The sequence below is a fragment of the Geotrypetes seraphini genome, chromosome 19 (assembly GCF_902459505.1).
Source record: "Geotrypetes seraphini chromosome 19, aGeoSer1.1, whole genome shotgun sequence".
Taxonomy (NCBI): domain Eukaryota; kingdom Metazoa; phylum Chordata; class Amphibia; order Gymnophiona; family Dermophiidae; genus Geotrypetes; species Geotrypetes seraphini.
This window is the reverse complement of record NC_047102.1, coordinates 6026078-6052955: the sequence shown is the minus strand read 5'-3', so window position 1 is coordinate 6052955 and position 26878 is coordinate 6026078. Positions and strand designations below refer to the sequence as shown.

The 26878-nt window shown below is 39.3% G+C and overlaps 1 protein-coding gene and 1 long non-coding RNA gene across 3 annotated transcripts in view; one reads left to right on the top strand and one right to left on the bottom strand.

Moving 5' to 3' along the window:
• SHANK2 (SH3 and multiple ankyrin repeat domains 2) overlaps window positions 1-26878 on the top strand; it is a 349291-nt gene that overhangs the window by 300113 nt on the left and 22300 nt on the right. Inside the window, exons 18-21 of one of the 2 annotated variants that reach the window (XM_033928599.1) lie at window positions 7893-8028; window positions 11940-12020; window positions 21344-21471; window positions 26588-26699. In XM_033928599.1, the coding sequence (XP_033784490.1) occupies window positions 7893-8028; window positions 11940-12020; window positions 21344-21471; window positions 26588-26699 (457 nt within the window). The remainder of the gene's footprint in view (window positions 1-7892; window positions 8029-11939; window positions 12021-21343; window positions 21472-26587; window positions 26700-26878) is intronic. The other variant, XM_033928600.1, reaches the window with a different exon arrangement.
• The window catches only part of LOC117352254, a 37884-nt gene continuing 12354 nt past the window's right edge, over window positions 1349-26878 (bottom strand). The window contains exons 2-4 of the long non-coding RNA XR_004537633.1: window positions 21624-21729; window positions 12759-12898; window positions 1349-2008 (exon numbers count right to left, since the gene is read on the bottom strand). This is a non-coding gene — a long non-coding RNA (uncharacterized LOC117352254). The remainder of the gene's footprint in view (window positions 2009-12758; window positions 12899-21623; window positions 21730-26878) is intronic.

Sequence of the window (26878 nt, the reverse complement as noted above, 5' to 3'; positions counted from 1 at the left end):
GATTAGGGTTACATGATGTCTGGATTTCCCTGGACAAGCCCTCCTTTCGAGCTTTTCGAAACCCGGCAATTTGTCCAGGGTTTGAAAAGAAATCATGTCAGGAAGGGGGCGTCCCAGATATCACATATACTAGGTACGCCACAGTGTTATTGCCTTCATATTTATGCAAATGGAAGTAACTCTACAGTCTTTTTTGTGTATACCAAAACCCATGAAAAGTCCCAAAGCTCAGTGAAGCATGTTAATGTACAGCTTTCTCCTGAAAACCTGACTGAAGTTGATAATTGTTATTATCATCAGAATACTTGAAATCTAAATTTCAGCTATGGCAATCACCTTATTAATTAGTGTTGGTTAGCATGCGGTACTTCAGAACATGGAGTTAAAATTAGGATTTTGGAAATAAAGCTAACCTGTCCCTTGCACTGCAGTTGGAAGTATTGTGGAGACCACCTAATACAAATGTCAGAAAGACGGCAAGAAATTACTGAAACCCGTCAGCTTTCACAAAGTAAATGAAGGGAAAAAGGCCTCAACAGTCAACCTCGTAACTGTAATAGTGTAGAATTGCTTGAATTTTGAAACATTAGACTGTAATAAACTTCTATGATGGTGTAGTCCTTTAAAAAAAAATAAAAATAATATATATATATATATATATATATATATATATATATATATATATATATATATATATATATATAATTTTGAAAAATCATCACCATCACAAAAATATTGCCTCTTTTTTGGCATCTAAAATTCACAGTTCATTAAAAAACCCAAAAAACTCTTTAACCTGTTTCACCTGTTGAGGGCGACAGAGTCAATTGCCCATCCTTCTGAACTATCTGGTTTCTCTAATTTATTATTTATTTATTTTTTTGCTGTCTTTCCGGCATTTTTCTTAGGAGATCTATTTGATTTGTATGCTGGGTATCTTGTGGGCATATTGGTAAGCCGTGGAGCCAGCAGGCAGCCATGAAAGGCAGAGCTCTGACTAGATCAGGGGTGGGCAACGAGGGCCGCAATCCAGTTGGATTTTTAGGATTTTCCCAATGAATATGCATGAGATCCATTTGCATACAATGGAGGCAGTGCATGCAAATAGATTTCATGCATATCCATTGGGAAAATCCTGAAAACCCGACTGGATTGCGGCCCTCGTTGCCCACCCCTGGACTAGACAGTGCCTGGGTTAGCTCATGGCTACAGCTTGGATTAGAGGTACACTAGCCCAACCAGGACAAGCCACCTCTCTCTCTGGAAGAAGGTGAAGGAATAATAACTTTATAATAATAACTTTATTCTTATATATCGCCAACAATCTTGCGACTTCTAGGCGGTTTACAATAAGGAGTAATTGTACAGACAGCTGCTTACAGAGTATGGCAGTGTTCATCTGATAGTAACAGCTTGATAATAATAACAACAGGTTGTATACTGCAGGACCATTCAGTGTCGTGCGGTTTACAATGAATTAGAAAAATTCCATAGATTGACTGGGGCATTCATAGTTAGTGATTGGGGGTTAACAGTTTACAAGATCAGGTTTGGGTGGGATTGCGAAGGGGGCTATTGTTCCGATTCATTACCTAGGTATTTCGAGAACAGGTATGTTTTTAGGTGTTTTCTGAATTCTCCATAATTGGTTGAGAGTGTAATTAGTTTTTCTAAGTCTTTGCCCCATATGGCTGCTTGATACGATAGAAGTTGTTGATGGTATCTCTTATATTTGCATCCTCTAGCCGGTGGGGAGACGAATTTCAGGTGTGCACTTCTCTCATGTCTGTTGGTTGGGAATGAGAAGAGGTCTGTTATGTATTTCGGGGCTAGACCAGTTAATACCTTGAAGCATAGACATCCCAGCTTGAACTTCGTACGTGCCTCCATTGGCAGCCAATGCAGGAGTCGGTAGGAAGGGGTTATATGATCGGACTTCTTCAGGAAGAGGTCGGTGCCCCTTTAATAATCCCTGCTCTCTCTTCAGAGGCCCATGGGACCTGGATCCCTCAGAAGTAGAAAGGAAAATATATTTACTGAAATGAAGATGGTTTTCAAACATAATATAATGATTTGATATTTTTTTTTAGATTATGTAATTAGTATAAAATATATTTCTTCTACACTTTGTCAACCACCATAGGTGAAGCACTACATAACTGCAACATAACATGTGAAGTGAATTGAGCTATGGTTGTGGATTATAGACCTCTGAACCTCCCTTTCCAGGGTTATGATGAAGGTTATATGCTACATTGACTTAAATTTATTTAATTTTATTACTTCCGATTCTTATTCTCTTGATTTATGGACCATATTTTATATTGTCTATTTATAATAAGATGCTTTCACAGGCCAACATATGAATAAAGGACCTATTTATTTATTTAAAACATTTGTAGCCCGCATATCAAACGTCTATGTGGATAACACCACTACATGTATAATAAAACTAGACAGACTTAGACGCGACAATATACAATTCAAAAACATCTGCAAATAAATAAGCTAAATAATAGCAAAACCAAATACCCATTAACATTTGTCGTACAAATCAATGCAAAAACACGCTATAACAAATTACATACTTACATATAAAATCAAATTGCATAAGATATACACGTTGCTTCAGCGACAAATATCATTTAAGGCAAAAACTGGCGAAACCCTAACATACATCAAAATATAAAATTACATAAGGCATACAAGATGTGTCAATGACAGACATCAAAGTCTCAACCATGTAAACAGCTCCCTAAATTAATGGGGAAGCACTTTTCTTGTTTGTGAAAAATGGTGCACCTGAAGGCCAACATTTCCTCTCAAAACTGTGGATGGGCCATTTGGCCTTTATCTGCCATCACGTTTCTGTGTTTCAAGCTCGGGAGGGGGGGGGGGGGGGGAGTCACATCTGGAAGGCCTCCGAGCATGTGCAGATGCGACATGATGTCACGTGCGTGTGATATTGCATCACATCCGCGCACGCTCGGAGGCATTCCAGACGTGGCCCCCCGAGCTCGACACTCTTCGAAAACCCGGACAAACAACTAGTCACCTTGACGTGTCCTCCAAAAAGAGGACATGTCCGAGTTTTTTCCCGGACGTCTAGTAACCCTGGTCAGTAGCAATGTACGTAAGGGGAACATTTTGAGCTTAGTAAATCTTCACCCTCGGTCTGAAACTGTCGTCGTTCCTTGCCATTCTTCCTTCATGTATGCAGCATGACTCACACTCGTCACAACACAGTGACTCAAACTTCAGTAACCTTATTCAGAGAGGAGAATCTGATATCCACGCTTTCTATTTACCTTCCTTTCACATTTGTATAACTGTGAAAATATATTTCATGAGCATGGGGAAAGAAGTACGAATTGGGAAAACAGTTCAACATCATACGGGGACCTTTCTGGACTGTGCTCACACTGATGGCTCGCAGTCGCCCTTTGAATGCTTGAGTAATTTATGTTTACATACGAGATTGCTATTATTTATAATTTCTTCCCATCTGGCAGCCTAAAAGGGGAGGGGGGCTATGGGGAAGGAGGGGTATTTTAGGATGAGGGTGGGGATATTTCTTATTGTAAGGTGACGTGATACCTTTTTTAAGTTCTTCCATGCACGATAGTGGTCTTGTTAGCTGACGGTTCTCTTGTTTTTTTCTCTATTGCTGACCACTGTATTGTCTCTCACTGTTTCTTTGAAAATGAATAAAGATGATTAAAAAAAAAAAAAAAGGCAGCCACCAATCGGTTCATATTTTTCAAAGTATCTTCAGCATTTACTGCACTTCGGTAAGAGACCTGACCTTTGTCTGGGTTTTGAAAAGCCCCCGATGAGCTCCAGCCACATCTGGAGGGACTCTGAGCATTCACAGATAACATCACACACATCTGCGCATGTTCCAGGCCCTCCAGACGCAGAAGGAGCTCATCCAGAAGAAGAGAAGATGCTTTGTGGGGGTGGGGCTGGGAGCAGAACTGGGCGGGGCTGGTGGTGGAACTGGCATGCCTGGGGGGTGCAACGGGGTGGGTGCTAGAGGTGGGGCAGGGCAGGGTCATGTGTCTGAGGTTTCCTGGAGAAAAATATGGTAACCCTACTCAAATAGGCCTAGTGGATGGAGTTCAGAGGGCAGGAAAGATGTCCGCTCACTCCTGCCCCATCGCAGGTGCTAGATGTCATGGCAGCCGTTTTGCAACAGCAGCAGTGATAGGTGCGGGATGGGGGTCTTGGCTGGCCCTTCTGCATATCAAAAGTGGGAGGGAAGGTGGATCACAAGGGTGGGCACCAGGAAGGCTGGTGACACGAGCCAAAGTTAACTGAGCACAGGCCCCCTTTATTTAGCTGTGTGCCACTTGGCATTGCATTACATGTTCAGCTATCTGTAATTTTAGAATTTGGATTTATGCTTCGTTCAACCTCTTTTTTTTTACAGGAGGCTGGGTTTTAAGGCTAGGAATAATAATAATAATAATAATTTTATTCTTATATACCGCCATACCCGGAGAGTTCTAGGCGGTTTACATCAGTTACAGTAGTATCTGCGTTAACACGCAGATTTACAAACAGTTTGAACAATTTTAAACAATTTATCAGCAATACATAATTTATCAGATAGAAACAAATGTTAAAGCGGGGTTTACAGCATTTTATCATGTAAAGATAATTTATCCGATATAAATAGTTTATCGGATATAAGCAGTATTAATCGAACTTAACAGAGGATGACTGGCGGAGGGGAGCTAGGGGAGAGGGGAGCAATTAAGGGGAGGAGAAGAGCGGGGGTGGGTGGGGGGGGCGTGTAGTAATGTAAGCGGGGGGGGGGGGTTGTTAGAAGAGGTAATGTTAAAATACTGAACCATAAGTATTTTTGTATTACTGTATCTTATTCTCGTTCAATAACAATTGTTATTTTGCAGAGTGAATGTTGATTTTGCCCTTTGGTCATGCACGTCCAGGGTGGGTGGGAGGGAGGGTTGGAAAATATATATATTTTTTTAATTTAATTATTTAATTTGAGTGCAATTTTTGAATATGAATATGGGGGGGTGATATATTTATTTTTTATATATTACAATTTGATTGATTTTAAGTGCTTTCATAGTTTAATATGATTATAAAATATGTTGCACTTATGTATGGATAAAAAATGAAGATATTAACCCCCCCCCCCGAAAAAACATTTGTTAAGCACAAAAGGATAAACAATGGTTGTCTATTAACCCATTCTGTCCCACTCATGATTTTGTAGATCTGTATTATCTCCTGTCTTTATCCGCCTGTTCTCCATGCTCAAGAGCCCTGTCCCATTTAGCTTTTCTTCATAGCTGAGTTGTTCCACCCTGTTTATTATTTTGATTGCCCTTCTTTGTACCTTTTCTAGTTCTGCAACATATTTGTGTGGTTTGGTAGCTAGAACAGCACAGAGCAGTTGCACCACGGATTGTTACCAAGGCATCATAATAGTCTCCATTTTATTCTTTATCCCTTTTGGAATAATTCAAAAATGTTCTCTTTGCTTTTTTTTTTTTTTTGAAAACTACTGGATACTGAACTGAGGATTTCAGCATATTTTCTACACTCATTCTGAGATTCTTTTCCTGAGTTGTGACTCCTGCTATGAAACCCAGCATCATGTAATTAGGATTATTATACCACTGGTTAATGCAGTGGGCTGCAAACCAAAGGAACTGGCTTTCATTCCCACTGCCGGTCCTTGTGACACCTGACCAATTCAACTAACCCTCTGTTGCTCCAGGTACAAAACTTAGATTGTGAGCCCACGAGGGACAGAAAAAAGTACCTCGTTAGTATATGTAAATCACTTTGATGGTACCATAGAAAGGCAGTCTACAAATAACTATTATCTCTCACAGGAGCGAAAGCAATAGCGCATGATTTAGAAGTAATTATAGTATTGCTAATGTTAGGGAAAATTATTCATGACAAGGAATCATATTGACCAATGAACCAACTAAGGGCCTAGTGGCAAAATGCAGTCATATGCAATTTATTATTGGATCTTAATGAAGTAATTGTATTATAATACCTGGACAACTGACCCGCTCTTCTCTCTCTCCTCAATAAAGGTCCTCCTGACCTCTTACCCATTCCCTCTCTCCCCTCTTAAGTCCGCATAGAACGTCACGGTACTGCGATATATATAAACTGTTACTATTACCATATTGTAATTTTCGCTGTATTTTTTTAAAATGTGTGACCTTTTCCTAACAGATCCTCTTGGAAATTTCTTAGCAAACTGTATATCCATATTTTTGCATTCTTAAAGTTTCTGCACTCTGTATTTTCCTCTGACTATCTGCATATTGTAACTCGCTGAACATCCAGCTCTCTTAATTGTAAACCGCCTAGAAGTCGCAAGATTGTGGCGGTATAAAAGAATAAAGTTATTATTATCATTATTATAATTGGAAGATGTACTAACTTACATGTGATAATAATAAATGAAATGATGTTTAGCAATATTGTTAGCATGGAATGTTGCTACTCCTTGGGTTTTGGCCAGGTACTAGTGACCTGGATTGGCCACTGTGAGAACGGGCTACTGGGCTTGATGGACCATTGGTCTGACCCATTAAGGCTATTCTTATGTTCTAAGAAGCTGATAAAATAGGCTGTCACACTTAGTTCAGGGAGATTCTTGGTTGTAATTCTGCCAGTTAGCAGATCACCATGCTCTCCCAAGGCCTTGATGTTTTAAACTACCATATGTGTCCAGTTGCTATTCTTTGGTCGCCTTTAGAGATGAAAGAAAGGGTGGGGGAGGAAGTTTATCCATGTAGTTTTTCAAAGCAATCACAATATTCAGTACAAGATACGTAAAAAGAAAACAAAGTAATGCTGATAACATTTGTTGCTGTTATACATACTATGAAGAAAAAATGTTAACTTGCTGTTAATAAATATTACATAATTGCCAAAACTCAGTCCATTGAGCTGAGCACGTGTGAACTAGTGGAATGTAGTTGTCAATTGTGGTTTGCTTAATTGGGAAACATACCAATAGTAGAAGTTATTGTCAATTCATATGATGGTCTTCTTTTAAGTCTAGAAAAGAGAGAAAAAGGAAGAAATGTATACCCTAGAGGAAAGGAGGGACAGGGGAGATATGATTCAGACGTTCAAATACTTGAAGGGTATTAACGTAGAACAAAATCTTTTCCAGAGAAAGGAAAATGGTAAAACTAGAGGACATAATTTGAGGTTGAGGGGTGGTAGATTCAAGAGCAATGTTAGGAAATTGTACTTTACGGAGAGTATGGTGGATGCCTGGAATGCGCTCCCGAGAGAGGTGGTGGAGAGGAAAACGGTGACTGAGTTCAAAGAAGTGTGGGATGAACACAGAGGATCTAGAATCAGAAAATAATATTAAATATTGAACTAAGGCCAGTACTGGGAAGACTTGCACGATCTGTGTCTGTACAGTATATGGCCGTTTGGGGGAGGATGGGCTGGGGAGGGCTTCAATGGCTGGGAGGGTGTAGATGGGCTGGAGTAGGTTTTGACAGATTTTGGCAGTTGGAACCCAAGCACAGTACCGGGTAAAGCTTTGGATTCTTCCCCAGAAATAGCTAAGAAGAAAAATTCAAATTGAATCAGGTTGGGCAGACTGGATGGACTATTCGGGTCTTTATCTGCCGTCATCTACTATATTACTATGTAAATGGTACTCAAGAAAGATAAGTTCATTTAAGGCAGTTTGTATTGCGTTCTCGTTCTCAGAGGCAAACATATTTATAGTGAATGCTATATTCCACTACCTTTTCATTTGTAACCTTTTGTAGAAAGTACAAGAGGAATACATTTACTGTATATTGCTCTGTAGCTTGTGTTCCAACTCAAGGGCTGAATGTATGCGTTCCCTTTTCTTGTAGGTTAACAGTGAGAATGTAGTGAAGGTTGGCCATAGACAAGTAGTTAACATGATTCGGCAAGGGGGAAATCATCTGGTCCTTAAGGTCGTCACAGTAACCAGGAATCTTGATCCAGACGACACAGCTAGAAAGAAAGGTATGTCTTTCTCATTATTGCCTCAAGTATTGTAGTTCAAGAATAGCAGTGTACAGTGCTGGGTACATCTAGGAATGCAATAGAAACAAGTAGTTTATGTTTAATGGGTATATATCATGTTATACATCGCCTTGTATCAGCTCATTAGCTCTCTCTCCCCCCCCCCCTTTTCATATCACATTACAAACCCCTTTTATGCTTTTTGGTGTAAAATCTGATTGCACAGTGGTAAGGGCAGTTTAGTGAAAAATAAAATCTAAAAATGTTTAGTAATCTCAGGTCCTGCATGGAAATGTGCTGCATTCACTGGACTATTGAAATATCATATTTTATTTCAATTAGGGGCCCTTTTTCTAAAGGTGATAAGCCCTTAATTAACACTTAACCCCTAATTCTGTATATTGTACTGAAAAGTGCACATACAGTTTAATGCTGAATGAGCTAATTAGCACTGATAATTGGGTACTAACATCGATTATAAGTGGTAATTGGCAATAATCAGAATTTACATATGCATCTTTATAGATGTTGTTCTATGAAGATGTGCATGTCAGTTTTTCCATGTGACTCTGAAAAGAGGGTGTGGCCATGGGAGGGGCCAGGTGGGTCAGGGGATTTTCTAGGATTTGTGCATAGTGTGTTAGAATTTGGGGGATTTGCATGGGGATTTACACTAGGGTTCAGTTGATGTAATGCTGTAGAAATTGCAAACTATCGGAGCATACTTTGATGCAACTTCTTTTAGACTTCTGGTGCAATCTCTGATTTTGGGCCAACATCGTTCATCTTACTGGTGCTCAAAAAAATCTTTACAGGTTACGTATCATTCAGAACGCAGCTGTCTGCTTGATTTTCAATTGGAATAAGTTTGATCAAGTTACGCCTTTTTATGGGTGTAGGCTCGGGTAAAGTTTAAATTTGGATGTATCTGCTTTAAGGGATTATAGCAGGTCTAATTCCTAAATATCTTTTGGACTCATTTACTAGTTCAAAATATTTTAGACAATCCCATGCGCTATTCACCTTTCCATCCATTAAGGGCTGTAAATTTAAAAAGTTTCAGCAGTGCCTTCTGTTCTTTCAAGTGGCATCTTGGGATAAAGATTAGTATTCATTCTTGGTTTTTGTATACATTCTTGTCTTTCTGTAAACCGCATAGAACTTATTGGTATTGCGGTATAGAAGTGAGTTTTTATGTTATGTTTTGTCATTTTACTCCACAATTATATTAAAGCATTCTGCAAGATTTTTGCTGTTACTATATATGCGCGGGAGAAGGGAATGGCAAAGCACTTCTGTATTCTGCCATGAAGCATCACAGGGTAGATTCCTCACTGCGCGTGCTGTCATGAGGTTTTGGCTGACTCGATGGCATAATCCATTCATATGCCAAACCATGCATTAATTTTTTTTTTTTCTGGAAAAGTTTTCTGAGGGGTGTGTGCCATGGCTGGGTAGTATTTTGATTCCAACTGTATGGAATCCCATTCCCTGAGTTTATCATCCTGCCTCTTCTCATGCTTGTCACATTAGTGGGTGTGAGATCTCACTGCACAATTTTTCAGGCACGTTTTCGTCATCTGAGATCGTTTTTAGCTTAATTGTCTTTCTGCTATGCAAAGCAGCTGGCTTGCAGCTCTCTGTTTTATTTTGTGCTCTTGGTCATGGCCGATATCATGACCAGTGGAAAAGAATCTCAGCAGCGCACTCCTGATTATTAAGAACCTCAACCTCAATAAAGGTCTGCAGAAAATGAAATTGGAATTGTTTCAGCCTTAATGCACTCGGGGCAAGATTCTCAAAAACCCACGTTAAAAAGCGACGGTCTGCTAACGCAGCCATTTTGATACCGAATCTAAAAACCTGAGACATTCTTTAAAAATTGTGCATGCAAATAAGATTGGCGGACAGCAGCGATGGGCACATGCACAGAAAAACCCCCACTATAAAACAAACAAACAAACAAACAAAAAAAACACACTCTCCCACTGGCAGCAGGAGAGACTTTTGTCAATTGCACATAAAACATGCCTTTCTCTCCCAAAAAAAACCCCTACTATAATTCAGGTAAATCTTATAATTTGTTTTTATTGTAAAATTTATCAAGACCCACAGCCAGAAACACGCAAAACAAGGGTATCATACATGCGCTCCAGAAGAAACGTTGGCTTTTAACAAGCGCACATGAAACATGCCTGTCTCTCCCAAAAACACAAAAGAAGTGTGATTTTACTACCCTCCAATTTTAAATATATTAGATACACATTTTTTTTTTCATTAACCACAGTGAAAACACAAGTGCTGGCACTGTAACGGCAACCTCCCCCCCCCCCCCGGACCAGTCACTGTTTTTTGTCGCCAAAAGCGATGCCGCTCTTAAAAAATGCCTCGGTGATTTTTAAGAATCCACCAGAGGGCTCATTTCAGTTTCAGAGAGCACATTTGCATGCCACTGTCGGAGACTGGTATAAACCTCGCTAAAGACGGAGATAATCCGTTTTGATAATCCGCCGCTAAAATGTGTGCAGGCTAAACCATCGGAAAGCAGTGTAGCGACGGCGGTAAAGTTTTGAGAATGTTGCCCTCGGTCTTAATTCAGCCCCTCCATGCTTTCTATACTAATGCTGTCTACGTAATGTTGATTGTCTTTTTCATTGTAACGTATGGGACACAGTTTCACAATATTGGTACTTTGTCTAAATAAGAAATACGGAGACAGAAATGATTCTGGGAGAAAACTTATTGTTTAGAAAATAAATGTAATAGCCCCTGTTTAACCACAGAATAAAGTGAAAACCCTCAAAATAAAATGTAATAAAGTGCAACAATGTTTTAACAAAAACTTCAAATTCAGCAGAAAGTACTTATCCTACGTTTAGGCGTGTTCGTTGTTTTGTTTGCACCGACATCCTCCTGGCATTTGTAATTAAGTTGTTTCAATTAAACACGCAACAGTCCTCTATATGTGGTGGCAGTGACGGGGTTGCAACGGAGGGCAGTTGCCTTTATCCTGGCTGTCTCATCATATGTTTAACGGTTTACTCTGTGTCACATCACTTGACTCACTTGCAAGCCTTGTACAATAATTATTGTAGGAATTACAGGAGCTAATAAATATCTTGTGACATTGAAAACATAATGAGATCTTGTTCCCATAGAAACATTAGTTACTTAAAGAGTCGCTGAGCTCTTGCATAGCTATCCAAAATGCAATGTATGATCTCATGTAGCCCACCCAGAACTAAATACAAAGAACTCTGCGGCTTGCCAAGCATGCGGTGTCCTCCTTCTGCAAGCACCTCGAGGGTTATTCAAAAAGTTTCCGCACTTTGATATATACTTATGAAGGGAATTTTTTTTTAAATAAAGTAAAATTCTGGAATTTCTCTTGGCACACACAGAATCTCTGGCACACAGTTTGAGAGATACCGATCTAGAGGCAATTAGGAAAGTTCTCATCACAGAGAAACTGATATAAGTCAATCATATGGGAAAATAAAATAAATGTTCTTTTGGGTGTATTGCTCTATGCTGGATATGAGGAGTGATAAGCTGGGGACTGACCCATTCTGTCTTTCATCCATCCCACTCATGATCCCTCCCCCCTTACCCCTGTCATCAGTATATGTGGTAACAATGCAGATTTCTAGTGAGACAGTTTGCTGGCTGTGGGGAAGATGAAGCCATGGATGTAGTGATCTCAGCAAACACTAAGCAAACATGGACTCAGAGTCCTGCTATTGGTCTCTCTTGTAACCTTGAAGAGAAGAGATGTGATACTATCAGCTCTAGCATATTTCACCCAAATAATGATGAGTTTATTATGAATAAAAGGGACTGGCCTATGTTCATGTATGCAGTGCTGTAAAGATAAATACCCAAATTTATATATCCTTCTGTTTACTGCAAAGCCCCTCCACCTCCCAAGCGAGCGCCAACAACTGCACTCTCCTTGCGATCAAAGTCAATGACCTCCGAGCTTGAAGAGCTTGGTAAGAAAAAGCATTTATGTTCGTTCACGCATGCTTCTTGCAATTGACGTATCTTGGAAGTTGTTGGGTCCTTTGAAATGTAGCTGCACCCTATGCTCATGGGCAGTGCAGAGGAAATGCTGCATCCCAAGAGATTTCGGAATGTGCATGGCTTGCATGAGAGACTCCTCCTAATTTTTAATTTAACGTGTAATGAATGCATCCTCCTGCCTTGACATAGCTTTCTAAAGCAGCAGTGTGGAGTCCTGTTTTGTATTCTGTTTGCTTCCTACACCTAATCTTTCAACTGATCTAATATCGTTTTGTTTTGAATTTCTGGGGCCTCTCACCAGTGGATAAAGGTAAGATGGCAAAAGACGCAGACACAAAACTGATAGCATTGAAACAGTGGATCTTCTCAGCCATTGCTAACTTTGAAAGTCTTTCTTGGAAAAATTAATTTTTTTTCTGCAGATGCTTTGTTAATTTGTCACAATGTCTCTGAATGAGTTCTGGATCCTACCAGATCAGTATATCCTATTTCTACATCCAAAGGATGTAAACCAGATTCCCAGTTCACATCCGCATATGGATTTTTTTTTTTGCATTATTATTATTTTTTAATTTCTTTATTCATTTTAAAGCCATAGGTAAGTGCAAAATAAAATACAATTATATTTGCATTATTAATTCTCAGAGGATATAGAGTTGAACTGATTTCCCTGTTACAGGTTGATGACTTGCAAAAGTGGTACTTACTGTACATGGTCAGGAGATGTTTTTCCATTTCAGACTTCTGCATTTTGAAGGTGACAAGCACCTGGCATAACTAATCCTTTGAAACTGCCACTCATGCCAGTAGGGAAGGTACACCCGCCTAACTCTGCAAACTTGCTGTGCTGCACCAGAAAAACAGATTCATAAATATATTACTTTGAAATTCTCACTTTTTTCCATTGATAAAGCTACGTTCCAAATGTGATTATATGCCAAGAGGTTATTTTCAATTACTTTATATGGAGTCCTACAACTACTGTATCCTAAAGCAAAATTCTCCAGGGAATTATAAGCAAAAGAACAGTTTGATGGCTCACTTATATATAAGTGTTGTACAGGTGCATTTATTGGCATTTATCAGTTGGTGATAATAATAATAATAATAACTTTATTTTTATATACTGCAATACCACAAACAGTTCAGAGCGGTTTACAGAGAAAGAGACTGTATATAGACAGCGATATTACAAAAAACTTTCAAAATTACATTAGTATGGTAAGATTAATCAAATTATTCCTGGAAGTGTTTTAGAAGTACATCAAGGCAGAAATGGAGTTGGAGAAATTTATCAAAGAGATAAGTTTTGATTGACTTCCTAAAAGTTTGATAAGAAAGTGCGTTTGAAATAAAGTTGGTTGAACATTTATTCCATTTGCCTGCTTGGAATGATAATCTTATAAATTAAATTCATGGCTTGCCCAAATTATACTTGATGCCTCTTTATACCTCCACTTTAGAAAAAAAGCTGAAAACTCTACTTTTCAATGGACCAAATCCCCCCCCCCACCCCTCTAAGATTGTTGCTCCCCCCTTTCATCTAATATGCTTTGTCCCCCCTTCTCAGAAATTCAATTGTATTCGCTTACAGTACACACTGTATGTGCTCTGTATTTAGCCCTTCCCTCACCCAAATTGTCAATGTAAAACTAGTTTGACCCTACGATTGCCTTGTTATGTTCTTTTTTCAATCGCACTGTATGTAATTCATCTATCTGTTGTGAACCGCCTAGAACTCCCTGGGTAAGGCAGTATACAAAATAAAAAATTATTATTATTATTAGACCTAGACCAACTGCTCTCGCCCACTACTTACGGGGAATTTAGGAAACGCCTAAAAACATACCTGTTCCAGAAATACCTAAACAATTGACCCGCTCTCCCCTCCCTATTCCACCAGAACTTATAGCACTGTTATATATATATATATATTCTGTTATCTTCATCTTATCGTAATTTTACGTTGATATTTATTCCCAACAGGTCCTATCGGACATTACCTACTAAAATGTACATCCTAAATTTTTGCTCAGCAAATTATATTTCTATACTATTGCCTTTTAAGGTCTCTGCTCTCTATATTTCCTCTGAATATCTGCTTATTGTATTTCGCTGAATGTCCAGCTCTCTTGATTGTAAACCGCCTAGAAGTCGCAAGATAGCGGCGGTATAGAAGAATAAAGTTATTATTATTATTATTATTATCAGGCACCATATACAGAATTTAGGTGTTAGTGGGCAGGAAAGACACGACTAAGGATGTGCTAAGGCCGCTTTATATCGCTGATTTGTAAAAGGGACCTATAGTGTTCTCAAATAAATCTTTTAGCAGCCACAAAAGCTATTGCACAAGTTTTTGCCCAGCACTTTAGGAGGAAAAAGCACTGTTGCCTTAATTAATTAATTTATTTTTTTGCATATTGTTTGATTGCAAAGTTCTGGAAACAACGCCAATCTATGCTCAAGCCTTAAATGTTAACAGAAACCCAAATTAGTTGTGTATAGGATATATCATTAATTTTCACTGTTTTTGATGGTGCATTTCCCTCTTTTAAATCACACAAACTTGCAAAAATTAAAATCAGTTATAAATCCACCAGAATCACTTCCTGCTTTGCTTCACAATGTTCTACAAAGAATATCGTCAAGCCAAGCCAGTAAGAGCTGCTCAGTTGTTTGCATCTCTAATCAAAAAGCTTGCTTTAAAACACACGTCAATTTCAGATCCCAAATTAAGAACATAAGTATAGCCTTAGTGGGTCAGACCAATGGTCCATCAAGCCCAGTAGCCTTCCAGGGCCCTAGTACATGGCCATTTGTAGACCGTTACTCTTTCGATGATTAATCCAACAGCAAAATGATCTATATGGAGAAGGATTGGTTAATATGGTGGCACTGCAGACTCAGTCTCTGTGGAAGACTAACCTCATAGCTAGAGGAGCGAGCCGAGAACCAGGAAAACCCGGTTCAAATTCCGCTGCAGCTCCTTAGGCAAGTCACTTAACCCTCCAATGCTTCAAAAGCAGTTCTATAAGTGCATATATTGCAGAAGTCTAGTAATTGCACGCATCTGGCGCCAGTAATTGAAAGTTATGTGCAAGGTGCTCTACTGAAACCAGTGCACAAAAGGGCTACCAAGTGCATGTAAACTGCCAAGGGGTGTAGATTTGGGCAGAGCATGGGTGTGTTTCTGCCGAAACTGAGTGGCCAGTTTTGGTCACAGATTTGGTTTTAGCGGAAACCGAAGATCCTGTTTTTGGTCAGCCTCTAATTGAATAGGACTGTATGAGCCTCTTGAAATGGTTGCTGCAGTACGTTCTCACCGTGAAAACATCGCTGTGCATTTGAACTCTTAAAGCATTATAGATCCCATCACATATTCATTTCTCCGAATCCAATGGTGGATAAATAAATAGAGGTTCGCTCTCCCCTCCCCCCCAACAAATATTTTAATTTCATATTGATTTCTTATGGGGATTTATTCTATTTCATTTTGTTATCTGTCCACTCAATTTTATGCATGTACAATCCTAAGTTAGGAGTGATTTTGTCTGAATTTATGCATGTTAAAAAAAATTGATGTATTAAAATAGCCCAATGTTGTTTATGACGTTGTCTATGTAATATACACCATCAATCCACAATGGCATATAATAAACTTCAAAGTGCCTAATTTCTTTTTTTCAGATAATACCTTTCTAAGTACCTCTATGGTCTTCAGTTCCAGCCAACCACCAGCCAAATTATTTGAAGGCTTGTTTCTCTTTCTGGCTTTAATTCATCATCAGACCTTTAGTTTTTTTTTTTAAGTGCTTGTGCTCTATATTCTATGTTTTGTGTACATAGAAGAACACACGTCGGGATGCTGTGGAACAAAACAAAAGGGGGGACCCGTTCTTGAAAAAGCCTTTGGGCGAAACTGGTTGAACCTTAAGGTCCTTCCCGAGGTTTAAAAAAAGAACGAAGAAATAGCTAAAGCTAAGTACAAAAGTTTTAAAGTTGTATAAGAAAACTTTATCGATTTGCACAAAGCATAGAATATAGAGCACAAGCACTTTAAAAAAAACTAAGGTCTGATGATGAATAAAAGCCAGAAAGAGAAACAAGCCTTCAAATAATTTGGCTGGTGGTTGGCTGGAACTGAAGACCATAGAGGTACTTAGAAATTAGACACTTTGAAGTTTATTATATGCTCTTGTGGATTGATGGTGTATGTTAAAAAAAAATTTGCATACATAAAAGTAATTGTACTAATGAACTCATACCACCCTGTAAATTGGTAGAGTGTACAAGTCAAAAATTTTCATTTGATTTAGGGCTCCTTTTACGAAGGTGCGCTAGCGTTTTTAGCAGCGCTAGTCTAAAAACTGCCGCCCGCTCAAGAGGAGGCGGTAGCGGCTAGCGTGCGCTATTCCACGCATTAAGGCCCTAAAACGCCTTCGTAAAAGGAGCCCTTATTTCCCGTGTTTGTGGGACTCTTTTTATGGCATTCAGTTTCTTCATTTGGGGGGTCAGCGTCATCAGTAATGCATCTTATTGTTCAGTAGTGCACACCCGAATTCAACAGGGTGCCTTATTCCAAGTTTATTCCAGTTTTTGATTAAACGCTTATTCAAATATGCAAAGTGATTTATAAAATTCCTGAAAGCGATTGGTAAATTCCTGAAAGATAGGGGGGATTGAGGGATACAGATAGAGGTAGAGATGGGATATAGAGAGAATATAGATAGAGACCAAGGGGGATTTAAGGGTTCAGACAAAGATCACCATACAGGTCATGGGCCTGATGGGCCGCCGCGGGTGCGGACTGCTGTGCACGATGGACCTCTGGTCTGACCCAGCAGAGGCAACTTCTTATGTTCTTAAATATTAAAAAAATAACATAAAAACAGATAAATATTTTGACAAACTGACCATAGCAGACCAAGATAACAAATCTACTAGGGATTTGACAAGTAAGACATACTTGACTAATTGACAAATACATATAGGATGGTTGGGACTATGGAGCCCCAGGAAACAATAGGGAGGGTGGGAAAAATACAATTGTTATAAAACAAAAACACTTAAGGTAAATACAATAGGAAGTTGGGAAAATAGAAATAGTTCACATTCTTGAACAACACGGAAAAAAAAAGCCCATTTTGGAACACTACGGAAAATGTCATTTGAAATTAATGCATATTCTTATAAATTTTTAATTAAAAAAAAAAATTTAAATTGAATCAGGTTGGGCAGACTGGATGGACCATTTGGGTCTTTATCTGCCGTCATCTACTATGTGACTATGTTACTATATTTGTCCCCCCTTTGTGTTCTGGGATTCTCCAGTCATACGACCAAGTAAAGCATGTTACGGAATTGTTTAGCGGCAGCCCGATACTTTTTCTTCCTTTGTTCCCGCAAGAAGAACCCCTCCTCCCCCCCCTCAGAGGTGGTCCAAAAATAATAATTATAACGGTCGTCATTAATCAAAGAACTGAAAGCACACTATGGTGAGAGAAATGATGTAAGTTAAATCTCTTTTTTTTCTTTTCCAAGCTTCAATTCGGAGAAAGAAGGGTAAGGGGAGAGTTCTGTGCCATTCCTAACTTTTTTTTTTTTTTTTTTTTTTTTAATATGGAAAACAGTGTGCAAAATTTGTAATTGTCACAAATATCGCAAGGTTTGTTTATGATGTGTGAGGCATTGGCAGTGCCTTTATGGGAGAATGTTTGCGTTTCCGGAGTGAGGGGGAGGGGTCTATTTGCATTTCCTTGTCTGCCCAACGCCTCCTGTTATCCAGTTACTGGGTCCAGCCTGAAAAGTGGCTGACAATAGTGAGGTGGCATAGGTGCGATTAGGAGAATTGACTTAGGGCTCCTTTTATGAAGGTACGCCAGCGGTTTTAGCGCACGCACCGGATTAGCGTACACTATAGCGCACGCTAGCCGAAAATCTACCGCCTGCTCAAAAGGAGGCGGTAACGGCTAGCGCACGTGGCAATTTAGCGTGTGCTATTCCGCGCATTAAGGCCCTGGCGCGGTTTTGTAAAAGGAGCCCTTAATAACAAAATGCCTTCAAGCCCGGGCACTCTCTGCGCCAATGAAATGAAATGAAACCAAAACCAAATTGTTACGGCTTGGTCCTAGCCCGGATCATCTTCCCCCTTCCGTTCCATTGCCATCAAGGACATCTTTACAAATTGAGTTCTCCTCTAGAATTCTGGGTGTTATCATTGACTCTTCACTCTCATTTAATGAGCATATTAATTCCCTAGTTAAAAAAAAAAAAAAAAAAAAAGTGCTTCTTCAGCCTTCACATGCTCAGGAAAGTCAGGTCCTGCTTCCATCAGCAGCATTTTTCTGTCCTCGTTCAATCGACTATTCTCTCACGGTTAGACTATTGCAATTCTATTTATCTAAGTCTAACCAAAAGCAGCCTGCAAAAACTTCAGCTGATCCAAAATACCGCAGCTAGATTTATTTTTAGAAAAAGGAAAATTCAGGCATGTATCGGCGCTACTCACTTAACTTCACTGGCTTCCAATATTTTCCAGGATACACTTCAAAGCCCGGATTCTGTATGGGATGCCCGGTCTCAGAAGCCGACAGGCATTCTATATAGAATCGGGCCTAAGGCCGCCTAAAGTGAACCTGATTCTCTAACTGATGTCCATGTTACAGACGCCAGTTAGAGAATTAGGCTGTAAGTAGACGTAGCCGCCTGAAACGCGGCAGTAGGAATGCCCAATCCCTCCTGCCAGAAACCCCCTCCCCCCCACCTCACCGGATGGATCTTTTGTCCAGCCAGCAGGCCTGCCTCCATCAGAATGAGGCGGGCCTGCCCCTTCCTGATGCATTGTGGGAGAGGCCTATGGCCTGATTGGCCCGGGCTGAGAGTCCAGGCGGTATATAAATTTTTTAAATAAAGATTAATATTTGAAATTATGATGTACTCTAATGAAATTTTTTGGGGACTGTTGTGGATGATCATAATTGAGTTCAATTATCAAAATCATGATGGGGGGGGGGGGAAGGCAGGCTAGAGGCCTGAACATAAATTAAAGGGGAGGTACATAAGCTGAAGGTTTGTGGAGGGTGCCCAGTACTCTTGCAGCAGCCTTGCCCTCTAACCCTCCTCAAAAACTGACCCAGAGCTGTTTCTACCCCACTGCAAGCATGGAGAAAATAGTTTTGATTTTTTTAAACTAGCTGCGATTGTCTCCTGCTTACAAGTGTCTTTAGCACCAGAGACCTCTACTGATGCACTTGGTTTCAGAATATTTATTTGGGGACATAAGCCATTAATATTTATTGAGTTCTACATCTTAAAATAGAAATGTCAAGTCCTATTTGTAACCTACATTTTTTTTTGTTAGTATTCAACAGAAAGCCAGTTCACACACCCACTAATTAATTTTAATGGTCTATTGTCTGTATGTGTTTTTCTGTCTTTTTCTTCTTGTACAGAACAAGTACTATCTTTGATTGCATTTCCAAACCATGAAGTCATCTTATTTTTGGGGGTGATTGATCTACTACTTGTTTCACATGAAAACCTAAATAGTTCATTGTAGGAATATATAGTGCTGTGTAACTTCTTCTCTCTTCAGTACTCCTTGCCAAGAATATAGACATGAGAAGAGCCTTGACCTCTTCAAATGCATGCCCTCTCCTTGCTTAGCTTTGTTGATGTCATGTGATTCTGCTCCTGACCTCACTATGACTGGAAAATGATTATGATGTCACAAGCGCATTATTCTATATTTCATTCCTGAGCCATATTCTCACTAGCTTGTCTGTCAAAAAATAAACTGGCTAATATTCAGTATGTGTTGGTCTGGGATTTATTTAAACACTGACTGCTGCGGACAGATTTAACCCTGTATATTCAATGCTAGGCTAAATTAATGTAAGGAAACCATTGGGGGGAGGGGAGGAGCAAAAAATAAGCTGTGGATTTTCCCAATTCTATCTTAATAATGGCTTATGGACTTTTAGGAAATTATCCAAACCTTTCTTAAACCCTGCTAAGCTAACTGCTTTTACCACATTCTCTGGCAACAAATTCCAGAGTTTAATTACACATTGAGTGAAGAAATATTTTCTCTCATTTCTTCTAAATTTACTGCTAATATTCAATCAGGATCCACATAAGACATGCAAGTGAGCCCCGACTGAATATCAGCAGGGATCCACATTAAGTGCCCTATGATTCTGAAAATCCCCCCTCTCTGTCACTTCTTGTAATTGCCTGGTGGTCCATTTGGGGATCCTATGGGCAGGAGTGATGCTCATTCCCGCCTGTCTGTTTTGGCAGCCATGATAAAATGGCTGCTGTGACCTCTAGTGGCAGCCCAATGGTACTCATGAGTACTGCATGGTTGCTTCAAGAGGTTGTGGCAACCATCATACATTTACAAGAAGACACGTGAAAACACCACGAAGATTACATTTCATATAGTTATTTTCTTTGCTAGCCACAAAAGAGACAGCTGATAGGAGATATGATCAAAGTCTATAAAATAGTGAGTGGAGTGGAAATGGTAGATGTGAATTGCTTGTTTACCCTTTCCAAAAATACAGGGACTAGGGGGATGTCATGAAACTACTAAACAGTAAATTTAGAACAAATGAGAGAAAATATTTCTTCACTCAATGTTTAATTAAACTCTGGGATTTGTCGCCAGAGAATGTGGTAAAAGCTAGCAGGGTTTAAAAAAAAAAAAAAGTTTGGATAATTTCCTAAAAGTCAATAAGCCATTATTAAGGTGGACTTGGGCAAATCTGCTGCTTATTTTTAGGATATGCAGCATAAAAACTCTTAATGTTCTGGTGTATTGCCAGGTTCTTATGACCTGGAGTAGCCACTGTTGGAAACCGGATACTGGGCTTGATGGGCCTTTGGTCTGTCCCAGTATGGCAAGGCTTATGTTCCAATGTTCACAGTGCAACTTCTGGTGGCTACATGAATCTATCACTATGAAAAACCCTGATCACGGGGGACATTTTTATTTTCTAAAGGTTTTCTTTTCATTTTCATATAGATATGCAACCTTCACCTATTGAGGGTTGGAAGAGGAGGATTGTTTTTCAAGTCACAATAAGTAAATAGTAAATGCATGCAGGCTTCAAAGCAAAGCATGAGCTTTATGCAAGAGCAAGAAAAAAAAATTGCACGATGCATAGTATGATTCTGAACTCATGCATTGCCAAGAAAAACCTCATTAAAACGCATTCTAATACTCGTTCAAACTTTTCCTCACTTTAGATCTATATTTGTGAAGATTTTTATTTTTATTTTCCAGATAAAGTGGATGATACATCAGTTTCCAAGCCTTTAAGACCTGTGGAAAATGTGCCATCAGACTCTAGAGTTGCAACGATTAAACCACGCCCTTCCAGCAGATGTTTGCCATCAGTTACAGATGTGAATGTGAGTAGCCATGTGAAAGAGCCTGTGTGATGTGGTCAGAGCAGAGAGGCTCTGAAGCTTGCAGCTCAATCATCATGGAATGAGTTTCCACAGAAATAATGGCTCCCATATTTCTCCTAAAATTAATACTTTGCAAGGTTCCGGCAACATACCTGTAGGAAGGTCGGTGCTAGATATGGTCAGATGGGAATTGTATGACCGTCTCTGTTTTCAAATGGCTTCCTGAAGACTCTATTAGTTTTGCCGTACAGGCTCTTGCTGAGGCAAAAAAAAAAAAAAATCCTATTAGATTCTGTTTATTTTTGATAAAGTGATAGACGGGTAGATGCACATGAACTGTTCAAAGAATAGACCTGTTTGAAGTCTAAACATTGTTTTGTTCAAGCTGCAAATACAAGCGTCATGACAACTTTTTCTTTTTTCTCTTGAAAATGCGCCAACACTGAAAATCTAATATATAGATTTGAAAGTGTGGGACATGAGCTTTTTAATGTTGCCACCAGATAAGAGATGAGTTTTTTGTATCTCTCATAGAGGAGAAGCAAAAGAAAAAAAAAACAAACACAAAACAAAACACCAACAAACATTTGAAATCATCATTTTATGATGTCATACAGTCTCCCAGGCTGTCCACAGTTCATTACCATCAGTGGGGTGGATGGTGAATACCATCAGCTGCATTTGAGACTCCTTTGAAAGATGTTAACAGTTAAACAATTTATCCTTGTTCTCTGTTGTTTGTGTAGACACTGTATGCCATAATAAAACGATAATTTCAAATGTCATTTTTTTTTTTGCTTCACCCCTATGAGAGACTCCTGCACTCATCTCTTATCTGTTGGCAACATTAAGAAGCATATGTCGCACACTTTCAAATGTATATAGTAGATTTCCAGTTGGCGCATTTTTGAGAGAAAAAAATAAAATAGTTGCAGTGACTTATGAATCAACCCTTGTATGTAGTGACTCCCTCCGAGATAACTTCTCTTTTGTTTCATTGGTTTATGTGTTTGGTTGTGACAGTTCGCTCTCCTGAAATGGCAACTCCAAAAATTGAATGACCTATTTCCCCCAATTTATTGAAAGTATGTTCTGTCAGAATTACATTATTACGTGGTGGCAGGTCCAGAGTGCAAGCAAAGGACTCTGGGATATTATATTAAACAAATCTGACCCTGGGAATGTTAGTGCAGTAGACTGAATGCCACGAAATGAAAATACCAGAACTTGAGATTAACAAAGAGCCCTTTGCATTGTACTGGGGAGTATCCTGCACAGCCCTGGAGTTTCAACAGATGTGTTAAAGACAGGTGCTTAAGAAATGGCTCCAGCTACCTGTTCTTAAAGACAGGTACTTCATGACAATTGAGAACCATTGTTTCAAATAGATACCAAAATTATGAAAGACGATGATACTGGAAGATACTAGTTTTAGCACAAACTCAAATCTATAAAAGGCTAAAACCCTCCCTCCCTCTCTCAGTCTCCCCTCTTCTCTCTCTCCCCCACATCTCACCTATTCATACAGACAAACAGGACATCCATCCATACAAACTGTCTTTTCTCTCTCATGCACCAAAATCAGACATGGTTTCTGTAGCACATTGCTCTAAGCACTCTATCTTTGTAATATTAAGCTTATTTCTATACATAATATACTTCTTATACACCACCTGGCTCTTGTCTCATTCTGCTTCCCACTGCCTCCCTGAGGACTGAACCCAGGACCTAGAAATAGACTAGACAATACAAAAACCCACAACACAAAAGATAAATACTTGTTCCCAATCAAAAGCGGTTTCAGATGTTATTAACGGAATAAAATAAAGGTTTATCTTAAAAAGTATCTTCTATATTTGAACTCTTTCTGTAGTGAGAGCTAAGTCTTCAGCAAATATGAACATTTTGCATTAGCTTTATTTAATTTACATTTTCATGTAGAACAAGAACAAAGCAGATCACAAAACGAAATAAATATAAAACATTCCAAGACATAAGATAGTATATAGCCATTATTAACACTTGTACCTAAATCCCATATGAAATTCCCACACACTTGCATACTACCTGTCAGTTGCTCTAAGAGTCAGGTTTTATAATATTTACAAAACTCCACATAAGCTCTCAGCTCTTTTCAAAAGGGAAACTGATTCCACGTTGTGTAAGTACTGAAGAACACTCTATATGCTCTCAGATTATGAAATTTCCTTGACCCCCTAGGCATATATCATTTCACTGCCTTCATTAAATAAGAAGACTCTATTTTTAATCCATGCTCTAAATCTAACTATACATGGCAAACAATAGTTTAGATCACAAAAATATTGCACCCTCCAACAAAACAGGACAAAAAAAAAATCACCTTTCTTTCCAAAAAGGGAGAAAAGACCTCAGTGTCTAATAGGGGCTTTATAAGCTTCCCACATAGACAGGCTAGTTTTAAACAGAGGGAAGCGGGTGTATGATCGCTCAAATCCCTGAAGAAGCATTTTTTGCGAAACAGGGGGGCCCTGTTGGATATTTTGGAAGAATATTAAGCTTGGATGATTGGTAGCTTTTCTTCCATGGAGCAGTTTTTCCTGCTTTCTTAACCCCAGGACTACACTTGAATATCAATACTCAGATAAGTGACTTCTATTTTGAAAAACAACTGTTCCCTAATTGTTTCACATGAGAGACTAATTTTGAAAATACGAAGAAAAATTTGAAAATTATAAGAAAATCATAAGAAAAATTAAGAATAGAATTTCACATGCAATTTGGGAGTTTTTTGACCAAGGATGTGTCTGCTAGGATTAAACTCTGTTTAAAACTAGCCTGTCTATGTGGGAAGCTTATAAAGCCCCTATTAGACACTGAGGTCTTTTCTCCCTTTTTGGAAAGAAAGGTGATTTTTTTTTTTGTCCTGTTTTGTTGGAGGGTGCAATATTTTTGTGATTTATTTTGGGCATCCTTTTCTTGAATTTTTTTGATATTTTTGTTATATAAACAATAGTTTAGTACATTTTCTAGGCAAAGATTGTGGTGTTATGGAACGTGGTCCACTTGCTGGCCACAGGGGGGGGGCACATTTAGCACTTTCAGGGAGTACTAGGTATACCACCTCATTTCTAGCAGCAGATAAATGTTAGACAATAGACAGGCAGAGAGCTACTGTAGGGGAAAAGAATGACGCATGCAACAAAGGGATTAAGAGTTCTGAACTCATGACGTTGAATAACAAAGAGCACATCTGTCCATGTATTCAGGCTCTCTCTTTAAGCTTAAGTTATTCTTTTTAGCTAAGCACAATTGGGACAATTCTACAATTGGTTGTCTCCATGTAGGCACTCCAGGGATGTACAGTATATAGGAGCCTATTGTATAATGGAACCCGGGTGGCCAGATACAATCATTGAATCCTAGCATAGCCCAGTATCTGGATGTCTAATATCTACATGCCAGAGGTTACACCAGCCCTAGAACTCGTATAAGTACAGGTGGCTAAATGCGGCACGGACATGCGTAATTTCAAGTATTCTAGGCATTATAAACATTTCTAGGAGCCTCACAAATATTTTCCCCCTTGCAAATATTTGCAATATTAAGTGGGTATTTGCAGAATAGCACGTAGACTCCCTAGGATTCTAGAGATCTTTGTTCTCAAAGACGTGTGTTAATGGGGGCACCTGGATTATAGAATTGTCCATCACAAGGGTAATTTTGGGGAGATCATTCCATCTGTTTTACGTGTTTAATGGGCTTTCCAAAAATTAAGTAGTACCTACAACTAGGTACGTTGGTAGAGAAGGCGTTCGCAGGTGCTCATGGGCAGAGCATGTTTGCATTTTTACAGGTTGCAACACAGTAAATGCTAGTAGATAAAGACCTGGGAATGCAGCCAATATTTAACCAGTTGTACTGCTTTAAAATATAGTTTAAAAAAAAAGCAAAACCTCCCCCCAAGAGTACCTAATACCCTTTTTCTATTTATTTAGTCTTTCAAAGCAAGATCCTCAGGGGGGGGGGGGGGGAAATCGGCATCTGTCCCTGCCAATTTTGAGGCACGGACTGCAGAAGTCTGCCTGGCAGTGGTCCTGTTTCCCAGCTACTGGATTGGCCATCAAAGCCCACTCCAGCCTCGATCATCTGGGGTTTGTTTGTTTTTGGGTTGTTTTTTTTTTTTTTTGCCATTTACAGGCAAAGGTAGGGGAGGGTCATTAGGGTGGGCAGACTAGATGGGCCGTGGCCCTTATCTGCCGTCTAGTTCTATGTTTCTATGTCCCAGATCATAGAAGTCTGCCCAGCATTGGTTGTACTTCCCAGTCTCAGAAGCTGCCATCAAAGCTCACTCCAGTTACGAGGTCATTTACGTTTGACCTGAATTGGATTCGAAACCTTTTCTTTCTACTGTATACAGCGTTCCTCTGCGTTTATCCCACACATGCTTTAATTCATGTGCAAATGTCAATGCTTTCAATCTAGGCAATATTTCTGCAGGATTTCTGCTACTATGTATCTTCATAAAATAGGACCAACAATAGTTGCCTCCCTGTCCAATTAACCTTGGTTCACTGTTACAGAGTTACTCTCATAGATGGGCGAACAGCGTCAAGCGGTATTCTGCTTTGCAGGTTTTGTGATTGTATCTTTGGGAAGGGAAAGGATGTTGGAATTTCACTTGTAGCTCATGGAGAGAGCTCCACTCTGACAGTGCAGGTAGTTTTGAAACCTGAAAAGTGCTGGGGGAAAAAATGTGCTTTGCAGAATGTGGCCACCAGTTATAGCTGTACCCTCATTTGTCTTCACAATAAATCACCCAATCTGCGTTTTCAAAAGGCAGCAGCAAAGTGTCGCTTTATGGTGTAGCCTCTGGCAGTTTTTAAATGTCACCAATAAAAATAGCTTCTGTGTATATCCGCAATTATAATCACAGAGGGAAAGTATGATGTGTGTGTCTTATGTGTTTATTAGATGTTTGAAAGCATACATTAATTCTTCGTGTTACTCCCAGTCACAAGCACGCTGGTGCCACACATGAGTTTGGAAGTAATTTACTTTGCTTATGAGCTGTTTCTTGTTGGCTAACTTATTTCACAGCGCTTTTTCTCTTGTTTTTTTTTTCTCCCCTCCTTAGTCAATATATGATAGGCAGGGTATTGCTGTGATGCCGCCCACCGTTCCCACAAGTCCCCAAGGTCCTTTCCTGGGAGTTCCTCGAGGTACAATGAGAAGACAGAAATCCATAGGTAGGACATCATTCCATCTGTGGCTTCTTTTGTGTACCCCTACATAACATCATATAGCAAACGGCTCACGAATGACTACATTAGCAACATTTTGAATGCTTTAATATTTTTTTATCTGTCTATTTTTGATCTTTTGTGGTGCTCCTTATATACCCATCTGTTCATGGCTTTTCATCTAC